Source organism: Oncorhynchus mykiss, chromosome 2 (genome assembly GCF_013265735.2).
Source record: "Oncorhynchus mykiss isolate Arlee chromosome 2, USDA_OmykA_1.1, whole genome shotgun sequence".
Lineage (NCBI taxonomy): Eukaryota > Metazoa > Chordata > Actinopteri > Salmoniformes > Salmonidae > Oncorhynchus > Oncorhynchus mykiss.
Window position 1 is genome coordinate 64,570,855 of NC_048566.1, and position 27,986 is coordinate 64,598,840.

General features: G+C 39.7%; 1 protein-coding gene across 2 annotated transcripts; it reads left to right on the forward strand.

Annotated features, from left to right (window-relative positions):
- On the forward strand, window positions 1-27,762 carry anpepb (alanyl (membrane) aminopeptidase b). 2 transcript variants are annotated; one of them, XM_021568270.2, is made up of 21 exons: window positions 1-306; window positions 11,566-11,964; window positions 14,212-14,354; window positions 14,868-15,004; window positions 15,232-15,358; window positions 15,450-15,604; window positions 15,708-15,821; window positions 15,993-16,136; window positions 21,115-21,180; window positions 21,407-21,472; window positions 21,921-22,096; window positions 23,327-23,403; window positions 23,549-23,676; window positions 23,776-23,831; window positions 23,930-24,077; window positions 24,192-24,283; window positions 24,384-24,494; window positions 24,648-24,815; window positions 25,859-25,999; window positions 26,628-26,709; window positions 26,911-27,762. In XM_021568270.2, the coding sequence occupies exons 1-21, from the start codon at window positions 53-55 to the stop codon at window positions 27,061-27,063; spliced, it is 2,937 nt and encodes a 978-aa protein (XP_021423945.2). In that variant the 5' UTR covers window positions 1-52; the 3' UTR covers window positions 27,064-27,762. The 2 variants fall into 2 exon arrangements, with proteins under 2 accessions (XP_021423945.2, XP_021423931.2); XM_021568256.2 differs by lacking the exons at window positions 11,566-11,964; window positions 14,212-14,354; window positions 14,868-15,004; ... (15 more) ...; window positions 26,628-26,709; window positions 26,911-27,762 and adding exons at window positions 815-957; window positions 1,072-1,220; window positions 1,385-1,511; ... (14 more) ...; window positions 7,456-7,537; window positions 7,665-8,235 and having other exon boundaries at window positions 1-705.
- Window positions 27,763-27,986: the final 224 nt, after the last annotated feature.

Below are 27,986 nucleotides of genomic sequence, written 5' to 3' on the forward strand. Positions count from 1 at the left end.
TGCACAGACACCACATCATCTCTCTTGCTGTGTAGTTTTACGCCAGTTGGACATGGGGGGAGGCTTCTATATCAGTAAGTTTGTTGGGGTGGTGGGCATTGTGTTTGGTGCAGGGGCAGTGGCCACCGTCATTGCGTTGGCAGTCGTTTATTCTCAAGAGGTAGCCAAAAATGAGGCTGTCAATCCGACTAATGGAGGTTCCACTATCAAGCCACCGGTCACCACACCTGGAGGGTCAACTGTCAAGCCACAGATCACCACACCTGTCATACCCACAACTGCACCCTCAAATGAACCATGGGACAAGTACCGTCTCCCAGACACCCTGAAGCCTGACCACTACAACCTAACCCTGTGGCCTCGACTCACCGTCAACGCACAAGGCCTCTACATCTTCACAGGGAAATCCTATGTGGTCTTTCAATGTGTGAAGGAGACAGACCTGATCCTCATACACTCCAACAAGCTGAACTACACCAAGTGGGAGGATGACCATCTGGCTAAACTGTCTGCTCTCGGTAGCACACCCGCACCAACCATAAAAAAATCCTGGCTACAGCCAACAACTCAGTTCCTGGTATTGGAACTGAATGGCAAGTTAGCTGTTGGAGAATCCTACCAGCTGGACACAGTGTTTGTTGGGGAGCTGGCTGATGACTTGGGAGGCTTTTATAGGAGTGTATATACGGAGGAAGGAGAAGAAAAGTAAGTTGTAATGAAGCTTAAACTGTAATGCTGATGTAGATCTATCAAGTCGATAGATTACACCTACATTTGACGAAACAATTCTGAACCATTGTACTGTTTATCTCAGAGTTGTTGCGACAACTCAAATGCAGCCCACAGATGCCAGGAAAGCCTTCCCCTGTTTTGATGAGCCTGCAATGAAAGCCATCTTCCACATCACACTCCTCCATCCCCCGACGACAGTGGCCCTGTCCAACGGCATGGAGCATGGTCAGTACTGTGAATGTTTAAAGAAGGCTTTGGTCATAATTCAGAAATGCTGCATTATGATTCTTATCAAAACATTTTATTGTCCGCACTTCTCTTTTCCTAATTCTTGCTCAGCTCCTGTTGAAGTCACTGAGGAGGGGCCCGAGGGGACTGTGAGAGTTTGGAGGACATCTTTCGACGAAACAAAAAAAATGTCAACATACTTGTTGGCGTTTATTGTCAGTGACTACGACTATATTAACAGCACAAATGACAATGTTCTGGTAATGTATTTGACCTATTCTTTAGAATAACTATGTTCAGTCCCACTTTTCCATTTGTCACATTCAAGGAAAAAGCTCAATGTTCAAGTGTCATAAAGTCCATGTAGATATAGCTGTGTTTGTGATGTACAGTATGAAGTGCAATGCTGCTAAATTGTTTTCAGATCCGGATCTATGCCCGCAAAAAAGCTATCGCTGATGGACAAGGCGAGTACGCCCTCAACAAAACAGGACCCATCCTGAAATTCTTCGAAAAATATTACAATGCCACCTACCCTCTGCCAAAGTCAGGTAAGGGTTTTATAAAAGTTGAATTTCTTACATCTTTATAAGGTTTTAGATGCTAGATTTCTTTATAGGTTTCAGACACTTTATGGGAAGCCGTATGCTGTCAATAAACTCTTATGTGGCAAGTCTTTATTCATGGAGTTATTGTAGCTCTATAGTACCATATATGGCTGAGAAACTGTCATCCTTTTTGTTTGCCGATTCTTTCTTCCAGACCAGATTGCTTTGCCTGACTTCAATGCTGGAGCAATGGAGAACTGGGGACTCATTACATACAGAGAAACAGCCCTCTTGTACGACCCGAAGATGTCCTCCAATTCAAACAAAGAAAGGATCGCCACCATTATTGCTCATGAACTGGCCCACATGGTATGGGAACTACATACAGTATTGTACATACAATATACTGTACCTCCTTGTGTTTTCATAAAACGATTAACTGGGTCATGTACTTTGGCTAACTTGAGACATTTATGAGTAAATGCAGTTACTGTATGTTTTAGCAATTCATAACCTACTGTATATTATCTTAATGTCTTGTGTTAGCTGATTACTTTGGATTGAAGTCAACCTGTTTTATTTTGAATGGTCTTGTAAGTAACATGAATCTCTTCTGTTCAGTGGTTTGGAAACCTTGTGACACTGAGGTGGTGGAATGACCTGTGGCTAAATGAGGGCTTTGCGTCTTACGTAGAATATCTTGGGGCAAATGAAGCAGAGCCTGACTGGAACATTGTAAGTGTTTCAACTATTCATCTCAGATCTTCATATGGACAGCTTTCTGTCATTGATATTATTTTCTTTGCCTGAACAAATTATGAAGACGATGCATATCAATTGTCCACATGGAGTGGACTGGAGAGGTTTCCCCTCATTTACTCAGTGTATAATCATGTCCTTTCCCTCCACAGAAAGACCTGATAGTTCTGGGTGATGTGCACAGGGTGTTTGCAGTAGATGCTCTTGCCTCATCTCACCCCCTGTCCTCCAGAGAGGAGGACATCCAGAAGCCTGAGCAAATCAGTGAACTGTTTGATGCCATCTCTTACAGCAAGGTACGCTCAAGTGTTTTCTCTGCCATGATCTTTGAAGAACAAAAAACATTGATGTCAACATAAATAAAATCAGAAAATGTGACTAATTGTGTTGCAGACTTTAAATATCTATCCTTGATTGATATACATTTGTTTTAGTTGTAGCTATATCATGTATCGTCATTTGAATTCTGTGGCGTCCACAGGGAGCATCAGTGTTGAGAATGCTCTCTGATTTCCTGTCTGAAGAGGTCTTCTCCACAGGACTCGGTGTATGTATAGTATATTATCATATTATTAATATAATCCTGAGTAACACTGTACTGCAGATGTTGGAACAAAAATGGTTGTCTCTGGCTGTCATAAGAGAAGAGTAAGTACAGGGTAGATAGTAAAATGCATCTATAAGTCCAAAGCAATTATGTATGTTTATTGTGTTGCTGAATAACCTTTCTGTATATTCTTTCCCCTATTCTCCCAGACATACCTGAACACGTTTGCCTATGATAACACAGTGTATACTGACCTCTGGGATCACCTCCAAATGGTAAGTTCTCTCTATTATTACATAATCAAACGCTGAAACAGTAATGATAATTGATGAAAATCCTATCAACTAATATATATATATATATATATATATATATATATATATATATATATATATATATATATATATATATATATATATATATATATATACACACACACACACACACACACACAGTACCAGTCAAAAGTTTGGACACACCTACTCATTCAAGGGTTTTTCTTTATTTTTACTATTTTCTACATTGTAGAATAATAGTGAAGACATCAAAAATATGAAATAACACATATGGAATCATGTAGTAAAACGAAAAGTGTTAAACAAATCAAAAGTATATTTTAAATTCTTTAAAGTAGCCACCCTTCGCCTTGATGACAGCTTGGCACACTCTTCGCATTCTCTCAACAAGCTTCACCTGGAATGATTTTCCAACAGTCTTGAAGGAGTGCCCACATTTGCTGAGCACTTGTTGGCTGCTTTTCCTTCACTCTGGAGTCCAACTCATCCCAAACCATCTCAATTGGGTTGAGGTCAGGTGATTGTGAAGGCCAGGTCATCTGATGCAGTACTCCATCACTCTCCTTCTTGGTCAAATAGCCCTTACACAGCCTGGAGGTGTGTTGGGTCATCGTCCTGTTGAAAAACAAATGATAGTCAAACTGAGCGCAAACCAGATGGGATGGCGTATCGCTTCCGAAAAAAGCACCCCCACGCCATCACACTGGTCTAATGTCCATTGCTCGTGTTTCTTGGCCCAAGCAAATATCTTCTTATTGGTTTAGTAGTGGTTTCTTTGCAGCAAGTCGACCATGAAGGCTTGATTCACACAGTCTCCTCTGAACAGTTGATGTTGAGATGCGTCTGTTACTTGAACTCTGTGAAGCATTTATTTGGGCTGCAATCTGGGAGGTGCAATTAACTCTAATGAACTTATCATCTGCAGCAGAGGTAACTCTGGGTCTTCCTTTCCTGTGGCGAACATCATAAGTCAGTTTCATCATAGTTCTTGATGTTTTTTGCGACTGCACTTAAAGAAACTTTAAAAGTTCTTGAACTTTTCCGGATTGACTGACCTTCATGTCTTAAAGTAATGATGGACTGTCGTTTTTCTTTGCTTATTTGAGCTCTTCTTGCTATAATATGGACTTGGTCTTTTACCAAATAGGGTCATCTTCTGTATACCACCCCTACCATGTCACAACACAACTGATTACTCAAATGCATTAAGAAGGAAAGAAATTCCACAAATTAACTTTTAACAAGGCACACTTGTTAATTGAAATGCATTCCAGGTGACTACCTCATGAAGCTGGTTGAAAGAATGCAAAGTGTGTACAAAGCTGTCATCAAGACAAAGGGTGGCTACTTTGAATCTCAAATATATTATATTTTAAATTGGTTAACACTTTTTTGGTGTTCACTTTTTTGAAATAACATGATTCCATGTGTTATTTCGATGTCTTCACTATTATTCTACAATATAGAACATAGTAACAATAAAGAAAAACCTTGGATTGAGTTGGTGTGTCCACACTTTTGACTGGTACTGTATATATTTGTTTTAACCTTAACGTTTCTTTCCTTCGTCTCTAGGCAGTAAATTCCACTGGCACGTCACTTCCCACAGGCCAAACTGTGCACAGCATCATGAACCGCTGGGTCCTTCAGATGGGCTTCCCAGTGGTCACCATAAACACAACCACTGGACTGATCAACCAGCAACACTTCCTTCTGGACCCTTCCACTGCAGGGAGTGTACCACCATCTGACTTCAAGTAAGTCGGAATGTAAATGATGAATAATTGCAAACTAAGTTGAGGATTAAACAAATGCTAACACTTTACTATAGGGGGGTATACATAAAACCTTTCTGAACCAGTCATGACACCTTTATGAGTGTCTCAGTATCATTCATAACAACCTTAATACTAATTTTAAAAAAACTGTATAGCGCGCAATAACTTAATGATAATGTCTTTCCCCAGTTATGAGTGGATAGTACCAATCAGGTGGATGAACACAGGATTTGTACAGCAACAGACATGGCTAGAGGACAAAACGGGTATGCATTACAACCACTGACAATGTGGGAACCTGTCAAATGTATTGTGGTATATTTAAACGCAATTAACAGTTCACAGATGGAGATGAGCAAAAGCTAGGGATTACAGTACAGCCAAGAGAATCTTATCAAAGAGCATTATTTAGATATATGATGATTTGGAAACTGACATGTTGCTTTTGTCCCTAAATATTAAGCTAATAAGCCTGAAATGGCAGTCACTGGGAACAACTGGATACTGGCCAACCTTAACGTCTCTGGATACTATAGGGTTAACTATGATAACACCAACTGGGAACGTCTCCTCGGTGTACTGAGCAGCAATCATGAGGTCAGACATGGATGAAAACAACCGATTCTCCAAATAAACTCAAATTACACAAAATACAGAAACAGTCATTCATGCTAATGTTGATGGTAATGTTTTTGCATAGTCTATTCCAGTTATCAACAGAGCTCAATTGGTGGATGATGCTTTTAACCTTGCAAGGTGAGTACATAGTTTACTCTATGCGTGATTTAAATAGTAATACTTGGTATTTGATTCATAAATAGTAGGCCTAGAAGGATTCTCAATTCATTTGTATATTTTCTCTGTCAAGGGCAAAATATATCAACACAACATTAGCGTTGCGAACAACGAAGTATCTCAGAAGTGAAAGGGAATATATGCCGTGGGAGTCAGCTCTGGACAACTTGGACTTTTTCTACCTCATGTTTGATCGGAGTGAAATCTATGGGGATATGCAGGTTGGTTTATTATCTAGAAAAGCAATGCTAAAAAATAAAAAGCATTTTACAAATAATATTATGGGCTGTATACTAAACAAAATAGTATTGGAAATTATACTTTTTCTCATGTTTGTTTTGATCTTTTAGACTTACCTAAAATATCAAATAGAACCACTTTTTAAGCACTTTGGGAATATCACTGAAAACTGGACAGAAGTACCCACTGGACATATGGACCAGTGAGTAGATCAATAGCCTTACATTTCTTGATTATAATATAAATTTTAATTTTTGCTTTTACCCAGCCATGTCCAAACAAAAGTATCCTTTTCACAATATCACTATTTGAAGGCCAAGACAATCCCCTTACTCTACTCTCCCTTTACTTGTATGTTTCCACCCTCAGGTACAACCAGGTGAATGCCATCAGGGTGGCCTGCAGCACTGGTATGGAAGAGTGCCAGACTCTGACTAAAGGCTGGTACAGTCAGTGGATGAAAGACCCTACAAACAATCCGTGAGTTCAGTAGGATTTGAATGCAAATCAGATTCATTTCTGAATACCCTTACAGATGTAGGATCTTAATCTGAGCCAGTTTTATACAGTAGGAAAATAATCCTTCAGTAAAAGGAAATGTAAATTATTATGTAGATTATAATTTTTGTAGGGGTTGATACATTTTTCCTAAGGGAAAATGACACCTGAAATTTCAAAATGGAAATTACAAACTTCAGAAACATTGTGTTTTAAGTGTAAATTAGTAAATGTTTTAATTATAATTTGTTTTTTCTTCATTACAAAGTAAGATCCTACACCTGTAACAGTAAATATCAAAATGTTTTGAGTACCACACAGCATGATAGATGCTGAAATATTTGATATTCTATTAGGATACACCCCAACTTGAGGACGACAGTGTACTGCAGTGCTATTGCTGCAGGGGGGGCTGCGGAGTGGGAATTTGGTTGGGATCAGTTCAAGGCTGCCACCATCGCTATTGAGGCAGACAAGCTTCGATCTGCCCTGGCCTGTACCAAGCAGCCCTGGCTACTCAACAAGTGAGTTCAAGTTTATCCAGGCCAGACTAAATATAGTAATGTTAACCTGAAATTGCAATCTGTTATTTGCCCTCTTGTAAGTGTCAGAGAGTATTCAATAAGCAGCAAAGCATTGATTCTCTGCTTGGCGTCAAAAGGAGACCTATTAAAACAAAGCTTGAAAGAGCCTTGTGTGTCTGACATGAATATGAGGTGCTTCAATGCCTCATATTGTCTTTGTACCTCCATGCCACATTTAGGTACCTGGAATACACCCTGGACGCAAACAAAATTCGCAAGCAGGATGCTACCTCTACCATTGTTTACATTGCAAGCAACGTGGTGGGCCAGTCTCTGGCCTGGGACTTTATGAGAGACCGATGGAATTACATCTTTACTCAGTGAGTTTGAGCTTTTAAACACATATTGTTTTGATTGTTTCATTTACAAAGTAATTATTTGTCACACTGATATTTGATCTAACTCTTCACTAGATGCTGTTCTTTAGCCTTACCTCTTATTCTGTCATAGGTACGGTGGTGGATCTTTCTCCTTCTCCAATCTCATCAATGGTGTGACCAAGAGGTTCTCAACAGAATTTGAGCTCAAACAGGTAAAATAAAAGTTTAGGAGATTTTTCAGCACGTACTGCTCAACATGTTTGTATTGGAATACTATGTGGACCCTGAATATTGAGGTTTCTTCACAATATAAGTTCATGTTTCTCTTCGCTGTCACAGCTCAAGCAATTCCAGGCGGACAACTCTGAGGTTGGCTTTGGCTCAGGTACCTTGGCAGTTTCACAGTCCATTGAGAGGACAACAGCTAACATCAAATGGGTGGCGGAGAACAAGGACTCAGTGCAGACATGGTTTAGAACAGAGGTTCCTAAAGAATAAGGGTCACATGGAGAAACACACACCTATCCAAAAGCTATGTTCCCGGTTTTTACGAGAGTTGTGTCTCTTTAACGGTTAAAGGACCATTTTGATTCTACAGCTATCCTGCCGTTTAATCAGAAATACTATGTATGAATTGAAATGTGCTTTTTCTAACAAAGACTAAAGACATTTTGATACATGCTTGCATCCTGAATAACTTTTTGGGGAAGTTTATTTTTTATCATAGTATGTTTTGCTTAAGTCAGTATTTGTAGATATTTGAAGACAGTAACTATCTACAATGCTGATTTGTTATAAAACACTGGTTTATTGTTGTGGAAATAATACACGTGTTTTACACTGCATCTTTTATGTAATTTTGCTTCTTTTGGGCTTTTACATTACTGGAAATAAACGGTTCTCCTTATAACAAGGTAATACATCATTCTATGATAATCAGAGGACATTCTGAAATAGTCACTGGACAAACATTTGATTACAGTAGATATGGTGTCAAGTGCATCTAAGTACAGTGTAACACGTATTGTAATTACTCATTACAACACTGTACTCGCAGCAAAAACTCTAAACCCTAACCTTAGCTCAAACCTAAGTAGAGCGTTTACAATACTTGTTACACTGTAATTACAGAAATAGTAACAAAAAGTGTTAAAAATGTTGTCAAATTCAATAGGTTGCCTAAAAGTATTTTGCACTTTTCCTACAAAACTATTGTATGTGTCACGCTGGTATGAAGGATCGAGAGACCGGCGCAGGAATGCGTAATAGTTTTGTTGTGTGTTTAAAAAAAAAAATCCAAATTACGGCGTGCCATGTAATGACAAAGACGTATACAAAACACAGGGTTGAAACGCAAACAAAAGAGCGAGGAGTACCTCGAATAAATAACACCAGCGCACAACGATTAACACACGGGGCGAGACCCGTAATCATCTGCACAATACACGGGACGAGACCCGTAATCATCTGCGCAATACAAGCAGCACGAAAGTCAAAACAACAAGGCACAGGTACTCACACAACCAACGGACATTGTAACACTAATCAGCAGCCCAATGGTGAACCAAAGGGCAAATTTATACAATTACAATCAGGGAAATGGGGACCAGGTATGCGTAATGACACAGTTCGAGGGATCCGTGATGGTATGTCTGTGATTTTATGTCTGTCGTACCCAGGGTTGGGGAGTAACATGTAAGGGATTACAAAAAACGGTAACTGCAATCTGTTACATTTCCAACAGAAAATATTGTAATATTGATTATAGATACTTTTGAAAAACTAGATGATTACGTCCAGGATTACTTTTAAATTCAGAAATGATGTTTGTGGAAAAAAAACTTTGACACTTCTGTTTTCTCAATGACATTCAAATCATCATTGAAAAAAGGCGCAAGTTTTAGTTTGTTCCAACTGAGCGAATCTGACCACAAGTCAGAGACCACTATGATGACACACCAAATGTGTTCGATGGATCACGGAAAAAGAGCATGAATATGCTTTTTAGGCTACAGTCCAAACATTTCTTCCAATGGTGTGACTGCTGTCGGCATCCAAAGATTAACCAACTTGAATAAACGCTTGGAGGTAATGATGACAGCAGTGGTGTAGTCTACAGCGATACAGATATCACTTACTATTGACATCTACATTACCCGTTAAAAGTTTGGACACACCTACTCATTCAAGGGCTTCTCTTTATTTTTTAAAATTTTTTTCTACATTGTAGAATAATAGTGAAGGCATCAAAAATATGAAATAACACATATGATGTAGTAACCAAAAAAGTGTTAACCAATTAAAAAAATATTTTATATTTGAGATTATTCAAAGTAGCCACCAAAGAACCAAAAATCTCAAATTTGGACTAATTTCCACCAAGTCTCTTTTTCTTATTGGTGTCCTTTTAGTAGTGGTTTCTTTGCAGCAATTCGACCATGAAGGCCTGATTTACGCAGTCTCCTCTGAACAGTTGATGTTGAGATGTGTCTGTTACTTGAACTCTGTGAAGCATTTATTTGGGCTACAATTTCTTAGGCTGGTTACTCTAATGAACGTATCCTGTGCAGCAGAGGTAACTCTGGGTCATCCTTTCCTGTGGCGGTCCTCATGAGAGTCAGTTTCATCATAGCGTTTGATGGTTTTTCCGACTGCAATTGAAGAAACGTTCAAAGTTCTTGAAATTTTCCGGATTGACTGACCTTCATGTCTTAAAGTAATGATGGACTGTTGCTTCTCTTTTCTTATTTGAGCTGTTCTTGCCATAATATGGACTTGGTCTTTTACCAAATAGGGCTATCTTCTGTATACCACCCCTACCCCTAACTGATTGGCTCAAACGCACTAATAAGGAAAGAAATTCCACAAATTAACAAGGCACACCTGTTCATTTAAATGCATTCCAGGTGAATACCTCATGATGCTGGTTGAGAGAATGCCAAGAGTGTGCAAAGCTGTGATCAAGGCAAAGGGTGGCTACTTTGAAGAATCTCAAATATATTATAAATTGGTTAACACTTTTTTGGTTACTACATAATTCCATGTGTAATTTCATAATTGTGTGTCTTCACTATTATTCTACAATGTAGAAAATTGTAAAAATTAAGAAAAACCCTTGAATGAGTAGGCGTGTGCAATCTTTTGAATGGTACTGTACATAGAGCATTGATATAAATCACACTGCTACTCTCTGATTTAGCTATTTGCGCCTTTGGTTGGATTGTGATTGTTGTGGATGGCTGTTCACAAATCTAAATGTGTATTTGAACCCAATAATGGTTGAATTCAAGAAACTTAAGCTGCCTATCAATCATTGGTTTTGAAACCAGTGGACAGCAAAAATGAGCTCTTGCAACAGCTGCATAGTGCGGATCCCAGCCTTTGGAATAAATGTAGGGCTTTTGTTACTCAATCTAATTCATGCTCATAAAAAAATACATACATAGGCCTAATGGACACATGCTCAAACTCACACACTTTTGATAGACTTAAAGAGCAAATCTGTAGTTGCTACATCCATTTTTGGACTTAAAAATTATACATATTAATGTAAAGATATAATTTAATGTAGTAGAAAGCTATGGGTTAGAAGAAGCCTACATAACCAACCCATCAAGTACAATTTAACATCCATATATGGCCAGCTATGTAAACTTTAACATTGATTTATCCTGCAATAGATGTCATTCAATTGGTAACCTACATTTTTATTTTCTTCTCGTGCCTCTTAAAAGGAAAGTAATCTAAAAGTAACTGAATGTAATTAGATTACATTAGAGTTTTGGTAATCCAAAGGTTACGTTGCTGGTTCCAATTTTGTCCAGGTAACTAGTAACTGTAACAGATTGCATTTAGAAAATAACCTACCCAACCCTGGTCATGCCTGGAATGGTGATCGATGAATGTGTAAAAATGCCAGTTGCTTATGGAACAACACAATAAAAAGTTATTACTGCCCATTTTTCTCTCTTATCATCTTCTTTAAGTTGTCAGCAACTCCCCACCCACAAAAGCTACTACTAAATAGATCATCCATTAATTTTGAAGGGAAGCACTGATATCAGCTCAGCCCTCTCACTTAGTGCGTGCTGAGACTCCTCTAGGACATGGAGAAATCCTGCAAAATCAGCAAGTTCTTTATTCTCTGCGTTGTGCTGGGAGTCCTCTCTGTGGCGACCATCGTTACCTTGTGGGCTATTGCACTGACAGATAGCGTAGAGGTCGTCGCCCCATGGGACAAGTACCGTCTCCCAGACACCCTGAAGCCTGACCACTACAACCTGACCCTGTGGCCCCGACTCACCGTCAACGCACAAGGCCTCTACATCTTCACAGGGAAATCCTATGTGGTCTTTCAATGTGTGAAGGAGACAGACCTGATCCTCATACACTCCAACAAGCTGAACTACACCAAGTGGGGGGATGACCATCTGGCTAAACTTTCTGCTCTCGGTAGCACACCCGCACCAACCATAAAGAAATCCTGGCTACAGCCAACAACTCAGTTCCTGGTATTGGAACTGAATGGCAAGTTAGCTGTTGGAGAATCCTACCAGCTGGACACAGTGTTTGTTGGGGAGCTGGCTGATGACCTAGCAGGTTTCTATAGGAGTGAATATGAAGAAGACGGAGTTAAAAAGTGAGTCAATTGAATCATCATTATGATAATAGCAGCAGGTAGCCTAGTGGTTAAGAGTGTTGGGCCAGTAACCGAAAGGTCACTGGTTTCTAATCCCGGGGCCAACTAGATGAAATGTATGCCGATGTGCTCTTGAGCAAGACACTTAAACCCCTAAGGTTGATGTCTGTGCCTGCACGGACATCTCATTAGCATAATACAACAATCAACATAAAAATCTGTCCGTTTAAGCTAGAGATATTTTTGCATTTTTGTCTCAATCGACCGCATCCGTCTATGTCGCACTTCTGCATCTTCTGCATTGGGGCGGCAGGTAGCCTAGTGGTTAGAGTGTTGGACTAGTAACCAAAAGGTTGCTAAATTTAATCCCGAGCTGACAAGTAAAAAATCTGTCGTCCTGAAAGAAATAGAAAGAGTCCCCCCCCAAAGGTGCGGACTCTGGCCGCAAAACCTGACTCTAAAGGGGAGGCCCCGGGTGGGCCTTCTTACGGCGGCGGCTCGGGTGCCGGACGTGGACCCCGCTCCACCTCAGTCTTGGCCCACCAAAAGTATGAAAAAAAACATGCTTCACTGTAGGGATGGTGCCAGGTTTCCTCTAGATGTGACGCTTGACATTCAGGCCAAATAATTTCATCTTGGTTTCATCAAACCAGAGAATTTTGTTTCTCATGGTCTGAGAGTCTTAAGGTGACTTTTGGCAAACTCCAAGTGGGCCATTTACTGAGAAGTGGCTTCCGTCTTGCCAGTCTACCATAAAGGCCTGATTGGTGGAGTGCTGTGGAGATGGGAGAACCTTCCAGAAGGACAACCATCTCAACAGCAGAACTCTAGAGCTCTGTCAGAGTGACCATTAGGTTCTTGGTCACCTCCCTGACCAAGGTCCTTCTCCCCCGATTGCTCAATTTGGCTGGGCTGTCAGCTCTAGGACGAGTCTTGGTGGTTCTAAACTTCTTCCATTTAAGAATGATGGAGGCCACTATGTTCCTGGGGAATTCAATGCAGCAGACATTTTTTGGTACCCTTCTCCAGATATGTGCCTCGACACAATCCTGTCTTGGAGCTCTACGGACAATTCCTTTGACCTCATAGCTTGGTTTTTGCTCTGACGTGAACTGTCAACAGTGGGACCTTGTATAGACAGGTGTGTGCCTTTCCAAATCATGTCCAATCAAGTTGAAGAAACATCTCATGGATGATCAATGGAAACCAGATGCACCTGAGCTCAATTTCGAGTCTCATAGCAAAGGGTCTGAATACTTTTTAAATAAGGTTTATCTGTTTTTATTTTTAAAACATTTGTTAACAGTTGTAAAAAACAGTTTTTCACTTTATCATTATGGGGTAATGTGTTTAGATTGCTGAGTATTTTTTTTAAAAATTAAATAATAATTATTATTTTAAATAAGGCTGGAAAAAGTCAAAGAGTCTGAGTACTTTCCGAAGGCACTGTATATATTGAGACTGTTTAATGCCAAACATATGGGGTTAAATACATGTAAAAAACAAACAAATGTTTCCTGATCTATCTTATGTCTCTCAGATATAGGAGAGACACTTCAGAACAAACTTCCTTTTGATATTTTGGGGGACTGTTATCTGTTATTCAATGTGTTTCTATGGGCTAATAGCAGTAAGGCCATAAATAAATTGATACTTCAAGGGGTCTTAACATTCATAATCAAAACATTCATGATCCTTGGTATGACCTTCTTAAAACAATTCCATATAGCTTAGTAACCCCCCCTCCTGTAAGTCACTCTGGATAAGAGCATCTGCTACATGACTTAAATGTTTAATATTTTCTTCCATTTCTCACAAAACTTATCAGTACTCAGTGTCATACTGCATTGAAAACTCTAATAGGTTAAATAAACTCAGTCATATCTAATCATTTACATTCAGCAAAATTGTGTATCGTAAATATGTACAAATCAAGAGGTGGGTTTCCACTGAAAAACAGGAACCTGAAGTTTTTCTCCCACAGTCAAACAGGAAGTAGCTTTAGAGGAGTGAGTGATTAGTCTTCCCTTTAAAATGTCCCAGACGCTGTTTGTTTACCAACCTTTGTACAACAATACACAGATACTCAGCTACGTAATATTATGCATATCATGAATCTTATCTTCAATATGAATGTATGTCTAAATGGTATAACCTCAATGGTGGTACACCTTATACTCTTGATTTTGATTTTGATTTTTCCACACACAGACTCAGTAATAATCAAACTATGCTTGTCCTTCACAGGGTTGTAGCTACCTCTCAGATGCACCCTACTCACACCAGGAAAACTTTCCCCTGTTTTGATGAGCCTGCGAGGAAAGCAGTCTTCCACATCACACTCCTCCATCCCCGTGGGACTGTGGCCCTGTCAAACGGCAAGGAGCCAGGTTAGTTGAAACGGCTATATCCATCCAAACATAGCCCTAGTTTCCAGGAATCACAACTATTTAAAGCTGCAAAATGTAGCTTTTTGGGCGACCTGACCAAATTCACATAGAAATATAAGTTATGAAAGCAGGTCTAAAAAGCTGTAGATATGTTCTATGCGTGCTGTTTCTATGCTTCCCAATCTTAAATTTCATTTTTGCGTCTTTTGCTTTCGGTTTTATACACCAGCTTCAATCAGCTGAAAATCTAATATTTTTGGTTAATGAAAATATATTTCACAGCGGTTTAGATGGTACAATGATTCTCTACACTATGCATTGCTTGTTCGTCACATAAACTGAAATTAGGCAAACTATTCAAATTTTAGCAACCAGGAAATGGCGGAGTGATTTCTTCATATTGCACCTTTAAACTAAATACTGTATTATGTTACTGTTTATACTGAAACCCTTTGACAGCCTTTCTTTCAAGGGATCATATTGTCCTGACAATCTGTTCCTGATCTTCTTTAGAAATAGTTAACGCCACCGTATACACAGAGGCTGTCACACAGACCAGTTTTGAGCCAACCAAGAGCATGTCAACCTACCTACTGGCCCTGATTGTCTGTGACTATTCATTTATCAGCGCTCGGGAGGGAGATATTCTGGTAATGAAATCAACTCAATGTTTGCATAATTTCAACTGCAGTAACAACAATCATACAAGGTACGCTCTTGCTGAGCCTGTGGATGTATTGTGTACTTTCTCAACCGTAATCTAACCAGTGATGGTTCTTGTCCATGTTGGGTGGGTGTTTACAGTACAAAGTGTACTGTAAGTGTTTACATCAGTAAGAGTTGTGATTGGAATAAATCTCCTGGCCTGTCCGCACAGATTCGGATCTGGGCTCGTAGAAAATCCATCAGTGAAGGACATGGAGAATATGCGCTCAATCTAACAGGACCAATCCTGTCCTTTTTTGAGGTGTATTACAATACCACCTACCCTCTCTCCAAATCAGGTAAGATTTTAAATTGACCACGTGATTTGCAAATGATATCATGATTTGTTTTGGAAAATAAAATAATTTCTTTTCAAACATTCCTGTATAGACCAGATTGCCCTTCCTGACTTTTATTTTGGGGCCATGGAGAATTGGGGACTAGTTACCTACAGGGAAACAAATCTGCTTTACGATCCTTTAACATCCTCCAATGGAAACAAGGAGAGAACAGCCACCATCATTGCACATGAACTTGCACACATGGTAGGATACAGTCCAGGGAATCAGACTATCATTGCTCGTTCTTAAAAAGATGAATTCAAACATTCATTTAATTTTTATCTGTCATGGTCTTTCTTTTCGTCAGTGGTTTGGAAATCTAGTGACCCTGAGATGGTGGAATGAAGTCTGGCTGAATGAGGGCTTTGCATCCTACGTGTCATATCTTGGGGCGGATTATGCTGAATCCACTTGGAACGTGGTAAGGTTTCCCATTAAAGACAAGACACACATCCATCCCCTCCCGTTAGCATTTGATAAAAAGGTGATAGTGGTGCCAGATGTGACTAGTAATCTAACTTTCTGTGTACAAGCAGTCACTGAAAGTCACAACATGTACAGTATACTAGAGCCCTATCTTTCTCCTCCACAGAAAGATCTCATAGTTCTTGATGATGTGCACAGGGTGTTTGCAGTGGATGCCTTGGCTTCCTCTCACCCCCTGTCCTCCAAAGACGATGACATCCAGAAGCCTGAGCAAATCAGTGAACAGTTTGATGTCATCTCTTACAGCAAGGTAAACATACAGTGCCTTGCGAAAGTATTCGGCCCCCTTGAACATTGCGACCTTTTGCCACATTTCAGGCTTCAAACATAAAGATATAAAACTGTATTTTTTTGTGAAGAATCAACAACAAGTGGGACACAATCATGAAGTGGAACGACATTTATTGGATATTTCACACTTTTTTAACAAATCAAAAACTGAAAAATTGGGCGTGCAAAATTATTCAGCCCCCTTAAGTTAATACTTTGTAGCGCCACCTTTTGCTGCGATTACAGCTGTAAGTCGCTTGGGGTATGTCTCTATCAGTTTTGCACATCGAGAGACTGACATTTTTCCTATTCCTCCTTGCAAAACAGCTCGAGCTCAGTGAGGTTGGATGGAGAGCATTTGTGAACAGCAGTTTTCAGTTCTTTCCACAGATTCTCAATTGGATTCAGGTCTGGACTTTGACTTGGCCATTCTAACACCTGGATATGTTTATTTTTGAACCATTCCATTGTAGATTTTGCTTTATGTTTTGGATCATTGTCTTGTTGGAAGACAAATCTCCGTCCCAGTCTCAGGTCTTTTGCAGACTCCATCAGGTTTTCTTCCAGAATGGTCCTGTATTTGGCTCCATCCATCTTCCCATCAATTTTAACCATCTTCCCTGTCCCTGCTGAAGAAAAGCAGGCCCAAACCATGATGCTGCCACCACCATGTTTGACAGTGGGGATGGTGTGTTCAGGGTGATGAGCTGTGTTGCTTTTACGCCAAACATAACGTTTTGCATTGTTGCCAAAAAGTTCAATTTTGGTTTCATCTGACCAGAGCACCTTCTTCCACATGTTTGGTGTGTCTCCCAGGTGGCTTGTGGCAAACTTTAAACAACACTTTTTATGGATATCTTTAAGAAATGGCTTTCTTCTTGCCTCTCTTCCATAAAGGCCAGATTTGTGCAATATACGACTGATTGTTGTCCTATGGACAGAGTCTCCCACCTCAGCTGTAGATCTCTGCAGTTCATCCAGAGTGATCATGGGCCTCTTGGCTGCATCTCTGATCAGTCTTCTCCTTGTATGAGCTGAAAGTTTAGAGGGACGGCCAGGTCTTGGTAGATTTGCAGTGGTCTGATACTCCTTCCATTTCAATATTATCGCTTGCACAGTGCTCCTTGGGATGTTTAAAGCTTGGGAAATCTTTTTGTATCCAAATCCGGCTTTAAACTTCTTCACAACAGTATCTCGGACCTGCCTGGTGTGTTCCTTGTTCTTCATGATGCTCTCTGCGCTTTTAACAGACCTCTGAGACTATCACAGTGCAGGTGCATTTATACGGAGACTTGATTACACACAGGTGGATTGTATTTATCATCATTAGTCATTTAGGTCAACATTGGATCATTCAGAGATCCTCACTGAACTTCTGGAGAGAGTTTGCTGCACTGAAAGTAAAGGGGCTGAATAATTTTGCACGCCCAATTTTTCAGTTTTTGATTTGTTAAAAAAGTTTGAGATATCCAATAAATGTCGTTCCACTTCATTATTGTGTCCCACTTGTTGTTGATTCTTCACAAAAAAATACAGTTATATATCTTTATGTTTGAAGCCTGAAATGTGGCAAAAGGTCGCAAAGTTCAAGGGGGCCGAATACTTTCGCAAGGCACTGTAAGACAATGTACAGTGCCTTCAGAAAAGTGTTCATACCACTTTACTTAATCCACATTTTGTGTTAGAGCCTGAATTCAAAATGAATTAAATTTTAAAAATCTCACCCATCTACACACAATTCCCCATAATGACAAAGTGAAAAGCAGAGATTACAGCTGTGAGTCTTTCTTGGTTAGTCTCTAAGAGTTTACACACCTGGATTGTGCAACATTTGCGCATTATTCTTTCCAAATTTCTTCAAGCTCTGTAAAATTGGTTGTTGGAGATTGCTAGACAACCATCTTTCCATAGATGTTCAAGTAGATTTAAGTCAAAACTGTAACTCTGCCACTCAGGAACATTCCCTGTCTTCTTGGTAAGCAACTCCAGTGTAGACTTGGCCTTGTGTTTTAGATTATTGTCCTGATTAAATGTTTATTAATCTCCCAGTGTCTGGTGGAAAGCAGACAAAACCAGGTTTTCCTCTAGGATTTTGTCTGTGTTTAGCTCCATTTCATTTATTTTTTATCCTGAAAAACTCCTCAGTCATTAACGATAACAAGCATACCCATAGCATGTTGCAGCCACCAGTATGCTTGAAAATATGAAGAGTGGTAGTCAGTAATGTGTGGTATTGGATTTTCCCCAAAAATAGCATGTTGTATTCAGGACAAAAACTTAAATGCCTTGCCACATTTTTTGTAGTATTAATTTTGTGCCTTGTTGCAAACAGGTGGCATGTTTTGGAATGTTTGTATTCTGTACAGGCTTTCCTCTTTTCACTCTGTTATTTAGGTTAGTATTGTGGAGTAACTACAAATGCAAATTCTTTCCGTTTGAGTTATGTTAGGTTTTATTTATTATTTATATCATGTTATTGATCCATCCTAAGTTCTCCTATCACAGTCATTAAACTCTGAAACTGTTTTAATGTCACCATTGGCCAACTGAGTTAGGAAGGACACCTGTATCTTTGTAGTGACTGGGTGTATTGATACACCATCCAAAGTGTAATTAATAACATCACCATGCTCAAAGGAATATTCAATGTCTGCTTTTTTTTACCCATCTACCAATATGTGCCCTTCTTTGCAAGGTATTGGAAAACCTCCCTGGTCTTTGTGGTTGAACCTGTGTTTGAAATTCACTGCTCAACTGAGGGACCTTACAGATACAGTGCATTCGGAAAGTATTCAGACCCCTTCCCTTTTTCCACATTGTTACGTTACAGCCTTATTCTAATTTTTTATTTTTTATTTTATCCTGATCAATCTACACACAATACCCCATAATGGCTAAGTGAAAACAGGTTTTTAGAATGTTTGCAAATGTATAAAAAAAACAGAAATACTTTATTTACATTAGTATTCAGACCCGTTGATATGAGACTCAAAATTGAGCTCAGGTGCATCCTGTTTCCATTGATCATCCTTGAGATGTTTCTAGAATTTGATTGGAGTCCACCTGGGGTAAATTCAATTGATTGGACATGATTTGGAAAAGTAAACATGTCTATATAAGGTCCCACAGTTGTCAGAGCAAATACCAAGCCATGAGGTCAAAGGAATTGTCCGTAGAACTCCGACACAGGATTGTGTCGAGGCACAGATCTGGGGAAAGGTACCAAAAAATGTCTTCAGTATTTAAGATCCCCAAGAACACGGTGACCTCCATCATTCTTAAATGGAAGATTGGAACCACCAAGACACTTCCTAGAGATGGCCGCCTGGCCAAACTGAGCATTCGGGGGAGAAGGTCCAGAGCTCCTCTGTGAAGATGGGAGAACCTTCCAGAAGGACAACCATCTCTGCAATACTCCACCAATCAGGCTGTTATGGTAGAGTGGCCAGACGGAAGCCACTCCTGAGTAAAAGGCACAACAGCCCACTTGGAATTTGCCAAAAGGCAAATAAAGGATTCTCAGGCCATGAGAAACAAGATTCTCTGGTCTAATGAAACTAAGATTGAACTCCTTGGCCTGAATGCCAAGCGTCACGTCTGGAGGAAATCTAGCACCATCCCTACGGTGAAGCATTGTGGTGGCAGCATCATGTTGTGGGGATGTTTTTTAGAGGGACTGGGAGACTAGTCAGGATCGAGGGAAAGATGAACGGAGCAAAGTTGAGAGATCCTTGTTGAAAACGTGCTCCCGAGTGCTCAGGACCTCAGACTGGGGTGAAGGTTCACCTTTCAACAGGACAACGACCCTAAGCACACAGCAAGACAATGCAGGAGTGGCTTCGGGACAAGTCTCTGAATGTCCTTGAGTGGCACAGCCAGAGCCCGGACTTGAACCCGATCGAACATCTCTGGAGTGACCTGAAAATAGCTGTGCAGCAACGCTCCCCATCCAACCTGACAGTGCTTGAGAGGATCTGCAGAGGAGAATGGGAGAAACTCCCCCAAATACAGGTGTGCCAAGCTTGTAGCATCATACCAAATAAGACTTGAGGCTGTAATCACTGCCAAAGGTTATTCAACAAAGTACTGAGTAAAGGGTCTGAATACTTATGTAAATGTGACATTTCAGTTTTCTATTTTTAACACATTTGCTAAAATTTCTAAAACCTGTTTTTGCTATGTCCTTTGTGTGTAGATTGACGAGAAAACATTTTGTTTTATCCATTTTAGAATAAGGCTGTAATGTAACAAAATGTGGAAAAGTCAAGGCGTCTGAATACTTTCTGAATGCACGGTATTTACGTGTGGGGTACAGAAATTAGGTAGTCATTCAAAAATCAGGTTAAACACTATTACCACACAGAGTGAGTCTATGCAAATTATTATGTGACTTGTTAAGAACATTTTTACTCCTGAACTTATTTAGGCTTACCATGACAAAGGGGTTGAATAATTATTTACTCAAGACATTTCAGCTTTTCATTTTTAATTAAATTGAAAAAATTCTGAAAACATAATTCCACTTTGACATTGTGGAATTATGCAGTAGATGCCAGTGGCATGGAACTTCCTGGTACTGTGCATGACATCATGAACCACTGGGTCCTTCAGATGGGCTTCCCAGTGGTCACCATAAACACACACACACACACAAGAACTTCTTACTGGACTCTGAATATGTGGGGAGTGTGCCACCATTTGACTTTTGCCAGTCACAAAAAAATTATCATAATAAAAATAAAATACAATTCAGGCTGTAACACAAAAAATGTGGAAAAATTAAAGGAGTGTGAATACTTTAAAAAAAAAGGTTAAATAAAAATAAATAAATACAAATAAATGTGTTCATGTAGTGTTGTGAATGATAGTATTCTACAACCTAAACTCTTCAATTTCTGTTTAATTATTTCTGTTTTGAAAGCATTTTAGTTTTCAGCCATTTTGTACTCTCTCTACAGGGGGCATCAGTGTTGAGAATGCTGTCAGATTTTCTAACTGAACCAGTCTTCGTCCAAGGACTAAGTGTATGTATTTCTTACCGTCCCAAGGCACTGCTACAGCCCAGGATCTTCTTTTGATATGATACACATTTATCATAGTTATGTTAAGCATTAAGGAATGCTGTTTGCATAGTGTGTGAGAGGAAAACAAGTGAGTAGACCCCTTGAAAGTGAATTTCTCATTATTAACTGTAGAATATATTGCCTATGATTAATTGTTCTAAGTGCAGAATACATATTTATCCTCTAGAGCTACCTGAATCACTTTGCCTACGACAACACAGTGGGGACAGACCTTTGGGATCATCTACAACGAGTAAGTCCCTTAGAAACAATCAATAGCGTGCATTGGCTAGTCCTATTTTCAGCTAGTTACTTTGTACTGTTGGAATTAATGATTAATCTGTGGCAGTACTACACATTCCGCCAGAATGTGGAGGATATGTATTTATTTAACCTTTATTTAACTTTGCAAGTCAGTTAAGAACAAATTCTTATTTACAATGATGGCCTACCCTGGCCAAACCCGGACGACGCTGGGCCAATTGTGCGCCACCCTATGGGACTCCCAGTCACGGCCAGATGTGATACAGCCTGGATATTATGTGTGCCTTTACAGCAGCAAATGATACTGACCGAGCTCACATTCTATTTACAGTCATGTCAATGAGAATGTGGACTTCTGAATTATGAAAATGCTGCCCTCCTATGGTACAGGGACCATAATACTATCTCTAATCATTCTCCTGTGTCTCCCTCTCTAGGCAGTAGATGCCAGTGACATGGAACTTCCTGGTACAGTGCATGACATCATGAACCGCTGGGTCCTTCAGATGGGCTTCCCAGTGGTCACCATAAACACAGCCACTGGACTGATCACCCAGAAGCACTTCTTACTGGACCCTGATTCTGTGGGGAGTGTACCACCATCTGACTTCAAGTACGTCTGTGGTCTGGAGAGATATACAGTGCCTTCTGAAAGTATTCAGACCACTTGACTTTTTCCATAGTTTGTTATGTTACAGCCTTATTCTAAAATGGATTAAATAAAACAATTTCCTCAGAAATCTACACACAATACCCCATAATGACAAAGCGAAAACAGGTTTTTAGAAATGTTGGTTAAATGTATAGAACACTAAAAAAAGAAATAACTTATTGACATAAATATTCAGACTCTTTGCTATGAGACTCAAAATGGAGCTCAGGTGCATCCTGTTTCCATTGATCATCCTTGAGCTGTTTCTACAAATTGATTGGAGTCCACCTGTGGTAAATTGAATTGATTAGACATTATTTGGAAAGGTATACACTTGTCTATATAAGGTCTCATAGTTGACAGTGCATGTCAGAGCAAAAACCAAGCCATGAGGGCGAAGGAATTTTCAGTAGAGCTACGAGACAGGATTGTGACAAGGCACAGATCTGGGGAAAAGAACCAAAACATTTCTGCAGCATTGTAGGTCCCCAAGAACACAGTGGCATCTATCATTCTTAAATGGAAGAAGTTTGGAAACACCAAGACTCTTGGGATTAAAGTAAAGAGAGATTCTTGATGAAAACCTGCTCCAGAGCGCTCAGGACCTCAGACCGGGGCGAAGGTTCACCTTCCAACAGGACGACCCTAAGCACACAGCCAAGACAACGCAGGAGTGGCTTCAGGACAAGTCTCTGAATGTCCTTGCGTGGCCCAGCCATAGCTCGGACTTGAACCCGATCGAACATCTTTGGGGAGACCTGAAAATAGCTGTGCAGCAACGCTCCCCATCCAACCTCACAGAGCTTTAGAGGATCTGGGCAGAAGAATGGGAGAATCTCCCCAAATACAGGTGTGCCAAGCTTGTAGCGTCATACCCAAGAAGACTTGAGGCTGTAATCGCTGCCAAAGGTACTTCAACAAAGTACTGAGTAAAAAGTCTGAATACTTTGGTAAATATAATATTTAATTTTTGCTTCGTCATTATGATATATTGTGTGTAGATTGATGAGGGGAAAAAAACATTTAATCAATTTCAGAATAAGGCTGTAACCTAAAAAAATTGAAAAACTCAAGGGGTTTGAATACTTTCCGAAAGCACTGTATATGTAATGAATGGTCATAGCATTTTCATGTATTACATATGATTAAGATTATATATAATAAAAAAGCCCAGTTCATTTTGGTGCCTAGGTACGAGTGGATAGTACCAATCAAATGGATGGAAGCAGGAGTGGTTCAGAAAGAGATATGGCTGCTTGAGAAAGAGGGTACGGATACAGAGAACCTTTTAACTAGTGCCGTCTGTAGAAAACTGTGGACGAATATGAACACATAAAATAGTCCTATGAAATAACATGCAGATTTGATCTACTCTCCGTAGCTTCACTGTCATGAATTCATTTCCCCCCACAGCCCTAAACAATAAATTGACAAGTGGTCACTGGGTACTAGCAAACATCAATGTGACTGGATACTACAGGGTTAACTATGACCTTGGCAACTGGGAACGTCTCCTCTTCCAACTGAGCACTAATCACCAGGTAAAAGGAAAAACTGACTCATCACATGTTCGAAGGATATTACTGTTATTTTGCTTCAATACAACATTGATAAGAGTCAGATTTTTGTTTTTCTTGCAGGTCATACCAGTTATCAACAGAGCACAACTTGTGGATGATGCTTTTAATCTAGCAAGGTTGGGGTTTCGACGTTTTTGAACCACCACAATGTCACAAAGTGTTGTGTGCATCATATTTTGGTGATTGTATTTCTAAACCTTATTTCTCTACACAGGGCACAGTTAATTCCCACAACATTAGCTCTGAAAACGACAAAATACCTCTCCAAAGAAATTGAATATATACCGTGGGAGTCGGCTCTGAACAACTTGGATTATTTTTACCTCATGTTTGATCGCACTGAGGTCTATGGGACTATGCAGGTAGAATGTCATTTAATTTGTGACAATTACACATGAGATATTTCGAGACTGATATAGATATACTGATCTCACTTTAATACATACTTAGCATCTTATTCTTTGTCCTTGTCATAGCATTATGTGAGGAATCTAGTGACACCCCTTTTTCAACACTTCAAGACCATTACTGCAGACTGGAGTAAAGTTCCTGATGGGCATAATGAGCAGTGAGTGGAATGATCCAGAGCATTGATATGGTGTATTTGATGTGGTCTGAAAGGAGTATAAGGCTTTATAATAACAACAAGGAATACCTTTCACTTCCAGGTACAACCAGGTGAATGCCATTAGGATGGCCTGTAGCAGTGGACTGGTTGAGTGTCAGAATCTGACTAAAAGCTGGTACAGTCAATGGAAGGCTGACCCTGACAACAATCTGTGAGTTCATATTGGTTATCCATTGATTTATAAACTATAGGAAGTGTCTGGTATCAATTTAGCCTATACTACCGTATATCTGGATTTTTTTGCGTGGTTTTTAACAACAAAGAATACTACCCTGTAACAACAATGTAAAACATTTGATATCAGGATACATCCTAATTTGAGGAAGACAGTGTACTGCAGTGCCATTGCAGCAGGCGGGGCTGCAGAGTGGGATTTTGGTTGGAACATGTTCAAGACTGCCACTATTGCCAGCGATGCAGACAAACTGATGTCATCTCTGGCATGTACTAAGGACCATGAACTTCTGAATAAGTAGGTTACATCTGGTTATTTTGTGAGGGTACTATTAGACATACGGTACATTCGGAAAGTATTCAGACCACTTGATTCTTTCAACATTTTGTTACGTTACAGCCTTATTCTAAAATGGATTAAATGTTTATTTCCCCTCATCAATCAACACACAATACCCTACAATGACAAAGCCAAAATTGTTTTTTTAGGAATGTTTGCCAATGTATTCAAAATAAAAAACATCATATTTACACAAGTATTCAGAAGCGTTACTCAGTACTTTTTTGAAGCACTTTTGGCAGCGATTACACTCTCGAGTCTTCTTGGGTATGATGCTACAAGTTTGGCACACTTGTATTTGGGGAGTTTCTCCCATTCTTCTCTGCAGATCCTCTCAAGCTCTGTCAGGTTGGATGGGGAGCTTCACTGCACAGCTATTTTCAGGTCTCTCCAAAGATGTTCGATCGGGTTCAAGTCTGGGCTCTGGCTGGGCCACTCAAGGACATTCAGAGACTTATCCCAAAGCTACCCTTGTACTGGCTTGGCTGTGTGCTTAGGGTCGTTGTTCTGTTGAAAGGTGAACCTTCGCCCCAGCCCCAAGAAATGTTTAGGTACCCTTCCCCAGATCTGTGCCTCGACACAATCCTGTCTCAGAGCTCTACGGACAATTCGTTAGACCTCATCGCTTGGTTTTTGCTCTGACATGCACTGTGAACTGTGAGATGTTATATAGACAGATGTGTGTGCCTTTCCAAATCATGTCCAATCAATAGAATTTACCAGAGGTGGACTCCAATCAAGTTGTAAAAATAATAATAATGTTTTTGATTTGTCATTATGGGCTATTGTGTGTAGATTGCTGAGGAATTGTATTTATTTAATACATTTTAGAATAAGGCTGTAACGTAACAAAATGTGGAAAAAGTCAAGGGGTCTGAATACTTTCCGAATGCAATGTATCATATTGAACTGTTTTCGCTTTCCATTGTCTTCATATTGACAAATACAGTCAATTATAACAATCTGTCTAAACGTATCAATACTCTATGGACTCAATTCAGGTACCTGAGATACACTTTGGATTCAGACAAAATCCGTAAGCAGGATGCAACGTCTGTCATCGTGTACATCTCCAGTAATGTTCAAGGCCAAACATTGGCTTGGGACTTTGTGACACAGAACTGGGAGTACATGTTCACACAGTAAGTTGTACCCCAAAAAGGCACTTATATCAGTAAATCAAATACAGTGAGTGTACAAAACATTAGGAACACCTTCCTAATATTGAGTTGCACCCTCTGTTGCCCTCAGAACAGCCTCAGTTCGTCTGGGTATGGACTCTACAAGGTGTCCAAAGCGTTCCACAGGGATGCTGGCCCATGTTGACTTCATATGCGTCCCAGTTGTGTCAAGTTGGCTGGATGCCCTTTGGGTAGTGGACCATTCTTGATACACACACAAAACTGTTGAGCGTGAAAACGCCAGCAGTGTTGCAGTTCTTGACACAAACCGGTGCGCCTGGCACCTACTAACATACCCCGTTCAAAGGCACTTACATATTTTGTCTTGCCCATTCACTCTCTGAATGGCACACATACGCAATCCATGTCTCAGTTGTCTGAAGTCTTAAAAATCCTTCTAGAACTTGTCTCCTCCCCTTCATCTACACTGATTGAAGTGGATTTAACAAGTGACATCAATAAGGGATCATAGACTGACGAGGTGAAAACCTAGTCATGGAAAGAGCAGGTGATCTTAATGTTTTGTACACTCAGTGTATACTTGGTTTGTGTATGGACATTATTAACTTGTAATTGTCATAATTCCTAGGTATGGTGTTGGATCCTTCTCATTTGCCAATCTTATAAGTGGTGTGACAATGAGATTCTCAACTAAAGCTGAACTTGAGCAGGTAATGTTTTAATTGAAGTGTTTCAATGACTGGGTGTACAGTACTTTCTTTAGCTGTACTGTTAATAAATAGCTTACTTTATTAAGAATTGTGCTGACTATATTTGTATTTAGTCAAATATAGAACACACTCTCATTCACACCAATGACCTGGGGAATAGTTACTAAGACTAAAATGTAACTTTGTTTTTCATGATGTCAGCTCCAGAAATTCAAGGAGGACAACTCTAAGATTGGTTTTGGCTCAGGGACCTTGGCTTTGGAGCAGGCCATTGAGAGAACTACAGCCAATATCAAATGGGTGGATGAGAACAAGAAGAAAGTGTGGGACTGGTTCTTGAGTGAGATTGCCTAAACTCCTCAATGCTTTGGTTGTCCAACAGGTTTAAATATGTTATTTTACTATGGCAGACAAAGTGCTTGGATTATTTGCTGGGTTTTAATTGTATGTTAAACATCTAATGCAGTAGTTTTTTTTATCTAAATAACAAATCATTTCTGGGTCACAATTAAGTACGTTCCTGTGATTGTTTTCAATTAAAATGGTCAAAAATAAAAATAGCTTCTTAGCAAAGAGCAATTTCCCAAGCAAGAATTTAGCTAGGACTGACGGAGTGCTTGGAGTGGTGATGGGAATACTGAAAACTAGCTGTTGGCAGAGGTTTGGAACTCTCTTATTGCTCGATTAACTAATTTACTGCCTCCCACCAAAACAGGCTGAAATTTTAAGCAATCTTTTCAAACAGCTCTTACACTAAAAAGGCATTATCATAATTTTCACAATTTCACAGAGTTATTCCATTCTCAAAGTGTGGAAATATAAAACACAGGGAAATCACGTTTTAGACTGCACCGGGCTTTTAAATCAGAAATGTTGGGGTAAGGTCATTAACTTCCTGGTGATAACATTTAGTCAATATACCATATTTTTCTCTGGACCATACTGCAATTTCCCAGAGCACAATAATGTTATGAGTGTCTATGAACTTCTATTATGTTACAGTTTCAGAGAAATAATTTTGATTATATGCTATTTTGTTGAAAAACAATAAACCTGTCCATTACAAAACGGTTGTCAAGCTGTCATGTTAATGGCCTTCAAAGTGTTGGCAAGAGCAAGAAGATGGGAAAGGGACAGATGCAGAGTGTGACATTCTGCCACTGACTGTCTGGGAATCAGGACACATGGATAGCAGGGGGACTAGCTGTCACCTTGACTCACCCACAGCACATGCAGAGATTTAAGCTTTACCTGCCTAGTCTGACCACCCATCCCTT